The sequence below is a fragment of the Meleagris gallopavo genome, chromosome 5 (genome assembly GCF_000146605.3).
Source record: "Meleagris gallopavo isolate NT-WF06-2002-E0010 breed Aviagen turkey brand Nicholas breeding stock chromosome 5, Turkey_5.1, whole genome shotgun sequence".
NCBI lineage: Eukaryota > Metazoa > Chordata > Aves > Galliformes > Phasianidae > Meleagris > Meleagris gallopavo.
In genome coordinates this window covers 48639861-48655838 of record NC_015015.2, presented here as the reverse complement: position 1 = coordinate 48655838, position 15978 = coordinate 48639861, and the positions used below count along the sequence as shown (strand labels likewise).

Sequence of the window (15978 nt, the reverse complement as noted above, 5' to 3'; positions counted from 1 at the left end):
AAACAAAACAAAAAAAATACATAAAAAAAACAAGCAAGCACTTGTTTCCCCCATCTCTAATTCCACAGCCAGCATACTCTATAAAAGCATACTCATTAGTACAGCAAGACCTTCACACTAGGGTGATTCCTCTTAGTGCGGTCTTCTGGACCACAAGAATGCCTAGTATAGCTTGAAGAAAAATATGTGAATGCTCCCTCCTCCCTTGTATCAAAACACTGGAAGCTCTCCCCTTGAAACCCCTAGGCTGGATGCTTACGTAGCTTCACATTTTGTCTGTGCAGCCCTCCACTTGTGCAGGAGTGAATGCAGTCCCAGGATGAACGGGTTCAGAGAAAGGAAGCTTCAATCATGCTGCTCTTCAATTATGCGAGAAAGGAATTATGTATTATTATCTTCCATAGCTGTACAGTAAATTTCCCCTTGGGAACTTTTTTATACATAGTATTTAACTACATCAAAGTTTTACCTCATAAGGTAAAGACAGCATAAGCCAAATCTCATCTTTTCAAAGAAATCTCAATCCAGGGAGATCCCAAACCAGTCAACCAAACTGATATACTTTGTTAGGGTCTTCTGTTTGGCTGAATGGGGATAAAATATATATAATACATAAACCAATAACCATCTATTTGTTTCAAAGTCAGAACTTTTCTTATATTCCTGCCACCTGACCACTTATCTACCACACTATAATCTCCTTAATTTTTTGGCAACTTCACTTGAAGCCTGTCAACATAAATGTTACAAGGGAAAACAGAACAGATTATCTTCTGCATTTGTAGGCTGGAGATGTTATCAAGTTCTTTTCAGTTCAGACAACTGTTCTTAAAGTTATTTGCTTTTTTCTACAGAATAACCATTACTCCCTGTTATTTTGTTAATACTACCAACATTAGTAGCACTCCCACTTTTTTGTGAAACTTACAAAATTATTTAATTCCCACAGCTTATTCTTCAAATTATGATAATCTAAACATCCCCCCACCCCCAAAGGCCCTGTGCTAGATATATTTTCATGATGAGCAAGTAAAATTCACATGTTCTTTATTTGTCCATATAACACACCATTTTTTTTGTTTTGTTTTAAAATTAGATAAAAGCAAAATTAAATGGCAGGTGTATGAAGTTCTTCAGAAACAATGCCAGAACAAAAAACTGAATTACAAAATGTTAAAAAATATGTGGGTACATTTGAACTTAACATTCTACTACTGCATAATGTTACAGATATTGTCTAATGAAAAATAATTGTGCCACTTACCTATTTTTGCTGTTTCTAGGAACTTTTTATTCTGTACATAGGACGATTCTGTACAAAATATGAAGTCTACATTTTTATTACTTATTACCATAAAACAAGGTACAATGTATGTACAATATTAAAATGAAGCCATACTGAAGCCACACTAAAAAGACACTTGTAATATTACTTTTGACATTCCTGATGTACAGGTGTAATTTTGGAGAACAGGGAAAGGTGTCAAACACAGAACTTTATGAAGAACAACAGTCACCAAAATTCTACTTTAATTTTTCTTCCTTTCTGTTGTTGTTGGGGTTTTTTTGTTTTTGTTTTTTTAGAATTGTTTAGTAAAGGATTATAAATATATAATTATTGATAATAAACGTGCTAAACAGTGGTGACAGATTTTGGAATATTGCCTAATTAAATGACAAGTGGCCCCAAACTTAAAATATGAATCTATATGAAATTTAAGTCTCCAGAAATAGCATATTTCTATTTCTTTTTGGTGAATGTTTATCTTCAATAAAGAACAGAAATTAAATCTAGACAGTGAAAAATGTTCTTCTACATTGAGCATCACACAGTCGATCAAACACTGATATACATTTTTTTTCCTTCCCCTTCTCGGGTAACATAATTCCTTTCAGCAACCTCTTGCACAAACATACTGAACACCCAAAATCAAAGGTAACTGATAACCTACCAGCTAAAGATGGAAGTTCAAACAATGGTATATCAAAATACATAGACACTGCTTTACACAATTAAAAAAGCACCCTTTTTCCCTCAAAAGGAGAAGGCATCTTTAAACTGTTCTAATAAGAGTTTATCCTTATGGTAAAGCATAATCTTTTTCAAGTTTTACAGGAAATGTTTCAGACGCAGTGGACATTCCACTTAAAGGTTGGGTTGGTCTTTAAATTTAGTTCTTGTAAGCCAATATCTACTGCTGACAATTTTCTTCCAATAGACAACAAATATTGGAAATTGTATGTTAAAAATGCAACCAACAAACAGCAGGCACAGCATCTGCACAAGGTTACTACGAATGTCTGCTTTGTGCAATATCTTTATGGATGCAGGAGACATTATACTTCCTTAAAAAATAAAACAAAACTATTTTTAAAGAAGCCACATTTTTATCTCTTTATGCATCAAGACATTATACATTAAGTTATATCATGTTACTGCCAGAGACAAAGGAAACTAGTCACCCATTTAGAATAGCAGAACACATTTCAAACAGCTTGTAAGCAAGATAAGTAAGTCAAAATACTGGCCACCCTGAGAGAAATCAAATATTGAAGACAAAGAACTATATTTTAAAAAAGATTTTCCTCCCGTGCTTTTCCATCTACAACAAAAAGCTCAATACATGCAAGTAATCTTGTGGAATATATAGCAGCATTTGAAGATCATCAGCAATTCAGATGCGTTTTCAGTTCACTTGTGAGGTGTATTTGCAGCACATGTGCTCTTTACAACAACAAAAATATTTTCACAATAAAGTTATGGTCACTATCTCCCCAGCTCTTAGACTCAAAAAAAGAAGCAGAATGGAATTCAACTGTCTGCTCTTTCTCTCCTTTTATTTTATCCTAAGCTTTTGAAGTTTTGTTTCCTGAAAGGCTATGCTCATCTTTCAGATAAAAACTGATGCAGCTGAAATGACACAAAATATCTGCCATGGAATACTGAACTCTTAGAGCCCAAGAAAAATGCTGAGTATTAAAAGCTCAGATAAGGGAGAAAACAGTGAAAGAGTATTTTATTGACTTGGAAAAAAAAGTTAAAATGAAATTTTATATTCAATCTATTCCCAGTCATAGTAAACACCTTTTTTTTTAGGAAAAATTATTTTACCAGTTCATTTCTGGAATACTGGTGCCATATAATATACTGAAGACTGGAAAATATGGCTTTAAATATACATAAAGTATTAGGACATGGAATATATATATATCTATATATATATATCTTTATCCTAAGTAAAGAAGAAATGAATTTACAGAACCCTTAGAAAGGAATCATGATCAAGGATTGTCATGACAGGTACCAGTTTGTAAGCCATGTTTTATAGTACGAAAGAATAATTACGTACTTTCAAAACTGCTGGTATATTACAAGATAGCAATGTGGAAACAACTATAAAGTTGAGAAATCCTACAAAAGGTTTAATACTCAAATTGATATAATTTTACTTTTGAAAACGCACATTTATCGTTAGTACCAACTATTGGTCATTCATTTATTTAGATGGAATTAGTTTATAGAATGCTCTTCTCAAATGTGATTATAAAAATTGCATGTTATCAGCTAGTTGGTACTATGATAACACCTCCAGGAAATTGTGTCCACTTGATTATTGTCAACCCAATATTTTGCATACGGAACTGGGTAGTTTACCATTGTTTGAACTACTAATCTTGAGCTGCATAATCTCTTAAGTTATTGCCTACAGAACTGGGTTGAAGAAAACTTTGACTTTGTGTGTAACCGATAGGTATGGCACAAAAAATTAAGTTCTACTGTAGAACTGAGTCCAGAAAAAAAACAAAAAAACTGTTCCTCCAAAATAGTATTTCACTGTAATAGCTTAATGCCCATCATGTGATATTAATTCATCAGCTCTGCAATGTGATTCCAAGGCTTTCATGGTATAGATATCCTGAGGCAGTTCTGACTTGCGTCGCACGAGAGGACGATCTTTTTTCTGATCTTTCTGTGCCTGAAACCAAAGTAGAACAAACTTGACAAAAAATGTTACTTCCTGAACATTAAAATATTCCTTGCACATCCATCTTTACTTTCTAGAATTAAACTGAAAAATCATACGGAAAGAACTTCTTACCATCTCCTTTTTATGCCACCACCTGTCCAGTTTTAAGTCTTGAAACTTTTTTTTTTGTCTTTTTTTTTTTTTGCACAAAACCCCCCAAAAAACTAAGAAACCCTAACAAACTAGAGCTACCAACAATCGTGACATTACTACTGTGACAGTCACTTGGTTATAACTGCTCCTTAAGTAAAACTCTGACCTCTCTTACCATTTTTCATTTTGTATATCTTTAGATCCAAGATAAATTATCTTAACTTTTCCCATGCTTGTTTACTTGCACTATTCACACACCTGAACACATAAGATTCTCCCATATTACTTTACTGATGTATCAAAACCAGATAGTATTGACAATATATTTTTCAACTACACAGGGGTATTTTCTTGCAGCCACTGTCCTTCTAATCTACCCCAATTTGTCTGTTAATCAATGTTTATTCTTTTTCTTTAAATTATACTCAGTCTATGAACGAACACAAGGCAGTAATTCCTTTCTGCAAATATTCTTTTCATCCCCTTGTCCCCAACTCCTCTTCCCAATCTGTTACACTTCTCATACATCTGAGCTCACTTAGGTCTGCAGTGAAATTTTTCACTCCTTAACAATTTCTGTTAATCCACACAGCTGCAATCTCAAATTGTGTAATTTCAGACATTCCTTACAAGTAGTGAATGCTATAATTCTTTCCTGATAAATCTGACATCCTGCTCTTTCATTCTTCTCATTGGGAAAAATAATTTTTATTTTTCCCCCACCTTTGTTCCCTGAACAGCCTTATAAAAGGAATTCTATACTTAAAAATAATTAATGGCCCTTATAAAACCGAGCAGCCTTTACTTTTTTTTTTTTTAAACAAGCATTTTCAATAAGTTAAGGCACTGATCAAGTTGTACCATACCAGACTATTCACTACGCTCACAATCTGGGAGAGAAAAACAGCTGCTGGTAGACTTTCTTCAGCCATTCTATCATTTCTTCAATATCAATACTCTGCATAAAGCCTCACTTTCAATGACACTGTATAGATCTTTACATTGTTCCTTACTTCTGATGTTTTATTTTTGATTAAAAAACTCCTTATGCTGACTTTTTTTCCCTGGGAAACCAGTTTAGCTTGTTTTAGCATCAGTTTCCTTTGGTACTTGAGCAAGGGGATAAGTAAGTCTCTCTCCAGCGTGCACTCACAAAATGCCACTGCATACTTCGCCTGCTGTCCACAGTACCCCCCAGCCCCTCAATCCTTTTCTTATCACAAGTCAATGATCAATCTTCTTGCAGGTTTCATACTTCTCAGAGATTTCTTTAAGTTTGTGGTTTTGTATTTGTTTTTTTTAACCCCAGTTTCAAACTGTCCTATTCACCCAGTTAAGACAGGATCTTTATCCTTGAAAAATGGGTTTAGAGCTCTTAATCATTTCATTTACTTCTTGCACCCTTTTCTAATGGAGAAATGCAGGAAAGCATGCATCTGGGGAGATGGTTAAAGAACACTTAAAAGTTCTCAACAACTCCAAAACTTAATTTTACCACTTTTTTCTTTTCCGTTAGCTTTTACTGCAAACCACTTCAGAAATGTGTGTTTAAAAGCTAGCCATCACAGAGTATAACTTAAAGGTTTAACTTCAACCTACTGAATCCAAAAATCACGTATTTCTTAGAATAGATGAAATATAGTATTGCAGAATAATTTTAATCGTTTAGTTAATGGAATTTTAAGTAATGAAGGAGGTAAAGCCCACGTTACATTTATTGTAATTAAATTCCTTCTTTGATATTTTCATTCAAATTAACAGAATTTACAGAATAAACAAATTAATTATCTCTGATCTCAATCACTCACCTTGAAATCACTGCTCTGATCTTAAACTGTGCTGCATATAGAGGTACTCAGACTACTGATATTTTACCAGATACCTGAGTGATACTGTAGTGCTTGCTCCCTGTCACCCCATCACCTTCCGTTAGCTCCCAATTCAAACAGTTCTCCAAAGCTCTAGTTCTAATGCCGGGACTCTGCTTCCACTTAAGTTAATTTAAAAAAATATCTGGAGATCACTAATAGTTAGCTAAAGACAGAAGACTAGAATGGCCTTGAGTCTCTTTGCCTTTTTGCAGGTAATGGAACATTAAAAGACAGTGAACTGGAAAATACAGCCTATGTGTGTGGGCAAAAAAATTTACATAGTGGACACTTCACAAGTTTTGTCAAAACACTGTAGGCATTAGGCAAAATTCTGAATAACAGATAAAAGAAATATAATCCCTAGTATCTCACTATTTTCTAAGTTCTCCTTATTAAAAGATAAAACTGTTACATAGTTAAGAGATTTATACATTTTTAATTCTGCTTAGGGCAAAAGCATTGCTTCTGTCATGACTCAGCTAATTTCTAAGTTGAAAGGAAATGAAATCTTTTGTAGAATATCTCAAGAGGTTTTCATCAGATCCTTAGATATTAGAAATGTAACACCATATTCCTTGCTGCTCTATTATCACTTTAAAGCAGCAGCTCTAATGAAGTTCCTTATTGCAAGACACAACAGTTAAAGAGATGAAAATATAGCTCAAGTTTATCTCTGTAATTAACAAAAAAAATTCAGAATTAAGAGCAACTGCCAGATTTATCATTTGTTAATTCAATTTGTAAAGGGTACTTTATTATCTTCACGTAACCTTACCTGACAAGCCTCTTCTTTCACTGTCTTTTTCAGCATCTGCAAATCTTCAATTAAAGGCCCATCTGTTTCCATTGCAACTGGACTGTTCAGCAAGCTCGTGTCACTATACGTTGGGTACTAATAAAATGCAAAGTGTTAAAATAATCATTCTGAATAGCAGTAACTAAATACTAAGAGTGATTTAGAGCACCTTAACGCTGTAATTATTGGAGATTAGCTTCAACATCTTATGCTTCCAGGTACCAAGGAATAATTTTTTTCCTAAGTGTACATGAAAGATGGAGAAAAATGGAACTTCAGTATTTCCATTCTGACATACATGTCCCATTGAAAAATTACCCTTTATCTGAGACTTAATTTTAAAGCATATTCATATTTTGCCAATTTCCGGCAACTGAAGACTTCCTAATACACTGTCTAGTGATTTCTGTCTAGTGATTTACAAACAGTGTGACAACACAAACAATGATTTTTATTGCTGGTGTAATTTTGTATTTATAGAAGAAAATATACAGTTGTAAATATTAAGTTACCATAGACAAAAACTTTAAAGTTAAGTACTTACACAAGACAGAAAGTTTTAATAAAGCAGCCAGACAAGTGCTTTGGGGATTAAAAAGATTATGTGAAAACACTCAGTAGTATCTAAAACTTGCTGTTCAGTTATCTCAATAGTTTATCCATAGGTTAAGTTTGATTTAACTCCAGTGAGGCTTAAGTGGTCTTTAAATAAAAACTCATTTATAAGCACACTTTCTCATTTATTTGTCTTCATAAATATTTTAGTATCTAAAATCAGCAAGGGTTGTAATATCAAGATCTAAAATTTTAAAGTGTACTATGTTATGCAAAGTCAGGAACAGCTCTGAACATCAAGAACTGCTAGTAATTAAATTAGGGAAGTTTAATAAATTCAGGATGGAAGGGGGAATTGCTAAAATCCATTATATACAGTGCAGTGTTCAAATTAATCCATCATATTTTAAATCACTTGTCATTATCACCTCTCTTCAAGCAGGCTATGCAGAACATATGGTATACAGGTTGTGCTACCCAGCTTCAGAAAGTACACTGAATTTCAAAAAGTTAATTGGGAAAGCTAGCAATTTTATACTTAGAATTGTAGAATTTACTATCCAAGTGTCTATTCATTTATCTAGACAGGCACAGTTCACCATTTGTGACAGCAAATGACCATCTCTATCAAGCACTCTTGAACCAAGTCTTTTGGATGACATTTGAGAATGTTGTGTCAGTGAAAGACAACCACTTCTTTCAAGCACAGGTTTTTCTAAAACTCATTTGACTCTTCTATTGTTAGGCATACTCTGTTTGATTTTTAACATTTTTTATCTGAGCAGTTTAGTAACTGTTCCCTTAGAAATGCTGTAAGAGGAAAAAACATTTATGAAATTCCTTCTCCTTAGGAAAAATATGACCCCATACTTGGTTTTAGAACACCAATGAGATCATAAAGTGTCCTGCTTCCTTTTATCATTGTTCACTCTTCTACCACTCAAGCTAAGCTGCTGCAAAGGCACAGTACAGTAAGTCGCTTGCAGACACAGTACAGTAAGTTGCTTGCTGCAATAATCTACTTGCTGAAAAGTAAAAGAAACGGGTTTTTGTTTTTTGCCTACAACAGCAAATCGGTGTGATTGAGATAAGGAAAAAGAATCTTTCAGAAAATGAATAAATAAAAAGATTAGCAGCATTCCCCAAGAAATGAGTGGGTGAGGGGAAATTCAGGCAATTCAGGCTGAATCATTGCCTTCTCCCATGATTTCAAGATAAGCACTCTAAAGGAAATTTTCTTTATCAATATTTTAATTATGTCAGCTCACAAATACCTGACAGGACATTTCCTTTTCTGTAAGAATCTGATGTGCACATTCACCAGGAGACTAACCCATAGCAAATATGAGAACAAATGCAGTAGACAAGAATGTACGATTTTAGTTTAATCCATTTGACACAGAGGAAAACTGACATAACTCACAGTTTGCAGAAAGATCTCTTTTGTAATATATTGTATGCAAAACAGCTTTCAAAGAGAAACCAATTATGGCATCTCTATCTTTTCCATAATTTTGCACAATAACTTTTCAAACCGCAATACAGTAAATCTCCTATTATAAGAAAAGGAAAAAGTACTTCACATCATATTTTTCAGAAACCTTTTTTCTTATTAAAGAACTACTTGCACAAGAGAAAGGTTACAAATTTTAAAGTACTTTTATTGTATATCTTTCATAATACAATTAATGAAATTGTTTTATTTCCATGATCAGTCAGACCTGTTTCCCCCACTGATATTTAACAAAACTAAAGTATTAAAACATGAACATCTTATGTTAATCTTTTCTAAATACCTGGGGATTTGATTTGGCTAGATTTTCTATTTTAACCCATGCTTCTTCCCGTTCCTTCAATTTTAGCTTCTCTCTGAAAAAAATTTCAAAGCAAAAATGGCAAAAGAAACTTGGTGAATCCTGTATCACAACTTGTGTATTTTCTTTAACATTAAAAGAAAAATCGCAAGAATAAATTGCTTGGCAACACCCATTTCAGCTTAGCACCCAAAGAACCCATTGCACGTTGGCATTACAATTTGTGTTGCATCAATGTCATGATCCCAAAGCAGCATTAAAAAGAAAAAAACAAACCCAATCCTCTCATGAAGCAACAGCTAACATGAGCCAATCTTTGCTAATTGTATACTGTTAAAAGGATTATAACTCAAAGGGAAAAAAAAAATTGAACTATGTTATATGGATTCTTACTGCCATCTCAGTGGCGTAGGTAATAGCTTAAACAAGAGAAAAAACCCAGAGATATTTTGAATTGCACACAAACAGAGACATGAAACAAAAAAAAACACAACAATAAAAAAACACAATAATTCAATGGAGTCACAAGAAATGATACTTCAGAAGTAAGGTTTCTTTCTGTATACCTGATTTTTTTCAAATTTAAGTTACTGGTTTTCCCTAACCTAATAAACTGCTTCATGCATAGGTTTGAACAAACTCTTTGAAAGGTGGCAGAGTTGTAAAAAGGCTTTTAGATCAACAGTGCTTAAAAAAAAAATATACACACACACACACACACACACACACACACACACACACACTTGCAGGCTTCAACACATGGAGTACCTGATCCTGGCTTAAAACCTAGCAATTATAATTCAAGCCTACACACAACTTGCCCGCAGCACTTCATTAAGTTAAGCTTAGAGTGGGGTAGAATTCCCATTCCATCTAAGCTCTATTGTGGTAAAGAATTTTGTTTTGCTCTGATGTCACCTTTGTCTGCCTTAGTTCACATTCAAATAAAATGTCACAAAACAACTCCAACCGAAAACAACAAACTCAAACAAAAAAGGAGAAACTACTGATTTCTGATTTAATAAAAGGACTTCTACTCATTTGCTATAAGGGAAGAGAGATTTACAGAGTCTTTGTTCTTTTAAAAAAAATAAATATTCACTTTTTGTCCATATAAGAAAATGTATGCAATACTACAAGTTAACTTCTACTTGAATTATAATAAGCAGCTTCAAAATTTAAGTAAGATTATCTACATTAGAAATTTACATTACTTCTAAAATATTGTTTTAATACAGGTTCAGAATTTGAAACATTGTCTGAAGGAATTCTTGGTCACTTAGAAATTAAAAATCAAATTGAAATCCAGATATTTTTAATACCTGCTTCTTAATCATGCTCCCAGTTTCTAAAGTAAGCACCAAATGATTCACACATTTGACTTCTATTTCCGATCTGTTAAATAATTTTGAGATCCAGAGGAACAGCAGGTTTATGAAAAGTAAATTTATGAACAGAAAACTTAGCTTCATTTTTGGGCATTTAGCAGAAAAATTCTAGCTTCTCTTTCAGTGGCCTGTGCAAGACTACATTACAGTCATCAGGATTCTTCTGGCAAACAGTGCATTATAACAGAGTGACAACTTTATCTTGGACAATTTCTAGAAAAACAGGCACATGTGCGCATACAATGCAATGTCAAAAATACTGGAAAAGTGTTTTGGGAAGGACTGAGTGATAACATGAGAAAATAACATTGGGTAAATACAGCATGCAAAAAATAAACAGGATGTCAACTAAACTCTTCAGCAGATCATTAACAGTGGGCTCCAGGATTAGCAGTGTCTTATTCCAAAACTAGTTTTAAGAAAGAAGGTGATACACTGCAGTATTGGGCCAAAGACTACAGAAGTACCCCATTCTGAAGATTCACAGTTCATGTGTAATGAGAAGTTTTACCAAGTGAATTTTGAGACTGTTGTACTGTAATCAAGTGGGTACAACTTCCCAATAGAGACATAGTTTTTCAGAGCTAAAGCACTCTGAACAAATTATTCAAGAACAGACAGACACTGACATGAAAACTTACTTCAGTTTTTCTGCTTTAAATTGCTGTGTGCAGTCATCGAACAGTTTTTGGTTCATCTCCATGAAGAGTTTCAGAGCATTGTATATCAAGCCATGTATTGTCCTATAAGTAAAACTTCTGGTTGAAACTCAGAGTACTTTAAACTTTGAAATCTATTTTTTCTGGTGAACAGAAGCCAATAGCCTACATAACTGGAAAATTACATCATTTCAGAACAAATGGAAACAACACTAGTTAACAGAAGTTTCAGTTTACCCTCCAAAGGGCTAGCACAAGTTACCATTTTACTTACTCCACAGCACTACTTGTCACGTATACTTTTCACGAACTTCACTTAATACTGTGTATACCAAGAGGACTAGGTTTGAAATGACTAGTTGACCTTATCCAAGCTCAAGTTGTTAAAGAAAATGCAAGATAGTGTTACAGTTTTTGAAATAAGTAACTTACTGGCAACTGACAGTGTGATTATAAGGAGCCCAGAGAAGACATTCATTTTGGCAACTGCCACACAGCAACAGCACTTAGTTCAACACAATTATGATGCCAGGACTCTTTGGAAAAGCGTTAGAAAAGTGATGCAGAAAACAACAGTGACAAATATCTGCCTTATGAAGCACTTATTTTTACACAGTATTTTACAAATTCTAGTGTGTAATCTGCTGATCATCAAAACCAAACAGCAAGCAATCAGTTAAGTGATTACTTTGTAACACAAGTGAGTTGCAAGTGAGAGTGCAGTTGTACTGGGTAGCACCACTTCTGCTCAAAACGAAATGAATGCACGGTCTTGGAAAGCCAGAAAAATAGCTGACAACAATCCATGTTTGCTATATGCAGTTGCATCACTGAACCAAAATTTCATTTGTAAGTACATTATTTGTTACTGCTTACATCCAGTGATAATTATCAATCACTAACATCACTTTATCTTCCTTTCTTTTTCTGTGTTTAGAGGTAATTCAGTATGCATGCTTGGCTAACCAGACCTCAGTTCATGGCCAGCACTAGACTGTGGATGCTTTCATCATTCCAGCAGTTGCACCATAGCAGAAACAAAGAGGCCCTTTACAATGGAACAGCTGCAGAAAGAAGCTGACCAGAACTGTTTTCATGTGTAAGTACTATGTTATTGTGGGGGAAAAAAGTGAAAACAGTCAATGGAGAAAGAAAACAGAAAACACAAAGGGGAAAAAAAAAAAACAAGAAAAGAAAAGGAAATAAAATTACCTAATCTAAAACATATTCCACTAGAATTCAGAAAAAATGCAAATGAGCAAAGAGGTTAGAGATAAAAAAAAAAATCAGTTAGTCTTCAGAAATATCCAGATTAGAGATTAACAAATTTTCCTCACATTAATAAAAATGCCATGGATTACATGTACTAAAACACTTTTTTGTTTAATGGAAGAAAGACTTGCTTAGAATTATATAGGCTTATATTGCTTATAATATTCAAAATTAACATTTTGACAACAGTAATCTTCTCTTTACTCTGCAACCCCAATGACATATAATAAAGAGCTCAACACATTTAAAACTTTCCAAAGACAGGATTTGAGCTATTTTCAAGGCTAAACTAGACAAAAAAAGCACAAAATTTTATTTGTACAAATGTTTCTTACTTGTTCCAATGTGTCTTTGAATTCCGGTATAGGGATGGAAACATGATGGGTAAAATCTTTGCTGCATTATCACTAATTAAACTCATAATATACTCATTATTCCAGTAGTATAATGCGCGCTCTGCAACCTAAGACGACATAGAAAAAAGGAACACTTCTTCAAACAATCTCTTCAAAAGCAAATATTTGGCAAAAACAAATGACAGGTAAGAAAAGCTGTAAATGAGATTCGAATTTTTGTAGCATGAACTAGAAGCTACTCATGGAACTAATGGAGAGAGGAAAACTGCTTTTTCCTCAACAAGGACATGATTCAAACCATTCAAGCAGTCCAAGAAATGCTCTCCTCGAAGAAAGTGTATCTGTTTCAAGAAGTGGAATGAAAGCACTACATACTGCTAAGTTTCAGGTACTTTTGAAAACACCACAATTTTAAGCTGTTAAGAATAATATCTTTAAGTGTATCATCAAAAATAAACTCTAGTACTGCACACTTGAAAAGAGACAGTAAGACTAACATTTGGATCTCCCAGTTTTGCCATAAATGTTAAGACTTTCTGTAACAACTAAAGCTAAGTATGGTGAATAATAGCAAATTCACTTTGTAATAATCCTCACTGCATTGTGCATTTTTAAAGTACAGACCTGAAAGTGTGGACTGGACACACATTTGGCTAGCTGTCTGAAAAGAGGCTCCATAACTTTTACAAATTCAGATGGTTCAATAACATCTAAAATTTCTTCTAGTTCATTTAAAAACATGACTTCTTTTGGACTGTGAGTCTTTGGCCAGTATTTCAGCAATGCCATTACAACCTGTAGAAGCAAAATGAACAAAATTTTTGTAATTACTTTGTCTTGTACCAACTTACACCTCATTAACATGTCTGATAGTTGAACAGAAAAAACACCCTCAAATATTTGTCCCATATAACAGCAGTGATCAGATATGGTTCAGTGCAGAAGCACTCATTCACTGATCACCACGTTGCAATTAAATGTGTTGGACTAGTGATGCAAAACACTATATACAATTTCGGATAATTAAAAGTATTCATCTAGGTACACAGCCAGACAAAAGTCTGTTTTGTTTATGTTCCAAAGTTAGTAACTGATTCTAAAGGAGAACAGGATCTGACTCAAAAGTCTTGCATCAGTATGTAGCTATGTGTGCCAGAAATCTGCGTGCCAGCACATTATCAGCCTCACAACAGAGCACAGTTCAGGCAAGTAAATATCTGACTAAACTGCTTTTGGATCAGCCATCTCAGGGAGAGTCAGCCAGAACAAAATAAGCAGAATTTTGCTCCTAAAAGATATACCTTGAAAACTGTATTAAATCATTTGCAACATTGCAGAGAAAGATATCCATTTGATATGTGAAATGGTTATATATTTGATTCTTCCTAATAAAAATAATTACATATCAATACTTCGTTCTCCAAGTGTCCTTAAACAGTTCACTGATAAAAAGGACGTTAGTATCCCCAAAATATATAATAAAAGCAAAATAAACTTACTGGTTCTGTAAGCGTGCTGTCCTTCTCTAAAAACTGAACTACACAGTATGCCAGCTAAAATCAAAGAAAATATTTTGTTAACACTTCTTGTGAAATAGAACACACTGAAATCGGCAGCTTAACCATAGAATATTACTGAATTCAGATAAAACAACAGTCCTCCTGTAATTTTACAAAGATTTGGAAGACAATTTAAACAGAAGAGTAAATATGCTCTAATCATTTTTCCCAAACTTCTCAACTCTATTCTCATCTTCTCTCCTAGTTATAATATGAAGGAACTTTCAATACAATCTCTCAAGAAAGACAGAACTCACAGAAAAGGAAGAATGGCTGACCGAAAGTTACCCCATTATGATTTATTCTTCTCCTATTACTCAGTGGATCACTAAATACAATTGATACACTGTTATCAGAAAATAAGAAAATAAAAATATAAGGTTAATCAACCTGATTTTTTCTAGCATGTATTAGGAGATTTGTGTGATTCCAGTGTACAAAGATACCAATAATGAGGAAGAAAAAGCACTTTTAAATTCGGAGATATTTCCCACTGTTATCCTCTAAGATACACACAAGCATAACAATAACCTCACGTTATGGAAGGTTTGCATTAAGTTATCACCTGAAACACTACTTACATGCTGCTTTCACTTTCTAGGAAGATCCAATTTACAGTATTAGGAAGAACTTATACTATTAACACTCTAGGAAATATTCAACATGAAAGCAGACTTTTTCACAAAGCAGCGCAATACTTAATACATCTATTACATCTTTGCTCAAATGCTCTGCTTGTTTATACATAGTTTTTGCTTTGTTATTTTTAATTAAAGAAACAATCTAAAGTAAAAAAGTCCCAGAAGCTCACCTTTATACAAAAATAATTGCTCACTTTAAAATAAATTTCAGAATTTCACTGAAGCAAATGCCCACTCAGAAGCCAGCATTGAAAAGGTTGAATCAGCTCCTGCTGGAAAAGGAATAACCTGCACAATTGTACCATTTGCATTACAAGGGAAGTTAAACTCTCCTCTCTTACCTATGGGGAAATGGTTAGAATATTTTCTAAATAAGATGCATGGTAAGAAGGAATTTACACCTATTCTTGGTGATGAAAATGATCTGCAAATTATCGCTTTATTTCAGCTCTTTGTTATGAAGAAAAAAAAACTTGTAGATACCTTGGAAATAATGAATATGAAGAAAGCACTGTGTATGAAGCACATCTTCACAAAGTCCACCGGGAGAACAGCAAAGTTTGTTTCTCAGTGGGCTCTATCTAGGCTCAGGTGAAAACCTAAAAAATCATTTCTAGCTGACATAGCTACAAAAGAAGATCTGAAGTGTCTTCACTGAAAATGTCCATGCCTAGAAGCTGCTCACTTCACAAGACCTGAAATGCCTTCTCTCTCTCTCTACACGGACCACACACATAAAAAAAAAAGAACTCGGAGCCCCATCCAGCCTGACTCTGAATGTCACACCTGGGAGAAGGCACACACCACATCTCTGGGCAAGCCATTTCAGTGCTTTATTACCCTTATTATTGAAAAAAACCCTGGGTTTATATCCAATCTCAATTTCCCATTTTAGTTTGAAACCACTTCCCCATGTCTTATCACAACAGATTCTGCTAAAAAGTCT

At 33.9% G+C, this 15978-nt stretch overlaps 1 protein-coding gene across 3 annotated transcripts in view; it reads right to left on the bottom strand.

Annotated features, from left to right (window-relative positions):
• Nucleotides 1–1324: 1324 nt before the first annotated feature.
• PPP2R5C (protein phosphatase 2 regulatory subunit B'gamma) overlaps nt 1325–15978 on the bottom strand; it is a 73834-nt gene continuing 59180 nt past the window's right edge. For 2 of the 3 annotated variants that reach the window (XM_010711921.3, XM_019615886.2), the window contains exons 8-14: nt 14332–14385; nt 13457–13627; nt 12812–12939; nt 11187–11288; nt 9140–9212; nt 6768–6884; nt 1325–3977 (exon numbers count right to left, since the gene is read on the bottom strand). In XM_010711921.3, the coding sequence (XP_010710223.1) occupies nt 3846–3977; nt 6768–6884; nt 9140–9212; nt 11187–11288; nt 12812–12939; nt 13457–13627; nt 14332–14385 (777 nt within the window). In that variant the 3' untranslated portion in view covers nt 1325–3845. The remainder of the gene's footprint in view (nt 3978–6767; nt 6885–9139; nt 9213–11186; nt 11289–12811; nt 12940–13456; nt 13628–14331; nt 14386–15978) is intronic. The other variant, XM_010711919.3, reaches the window with a different exon arrangement.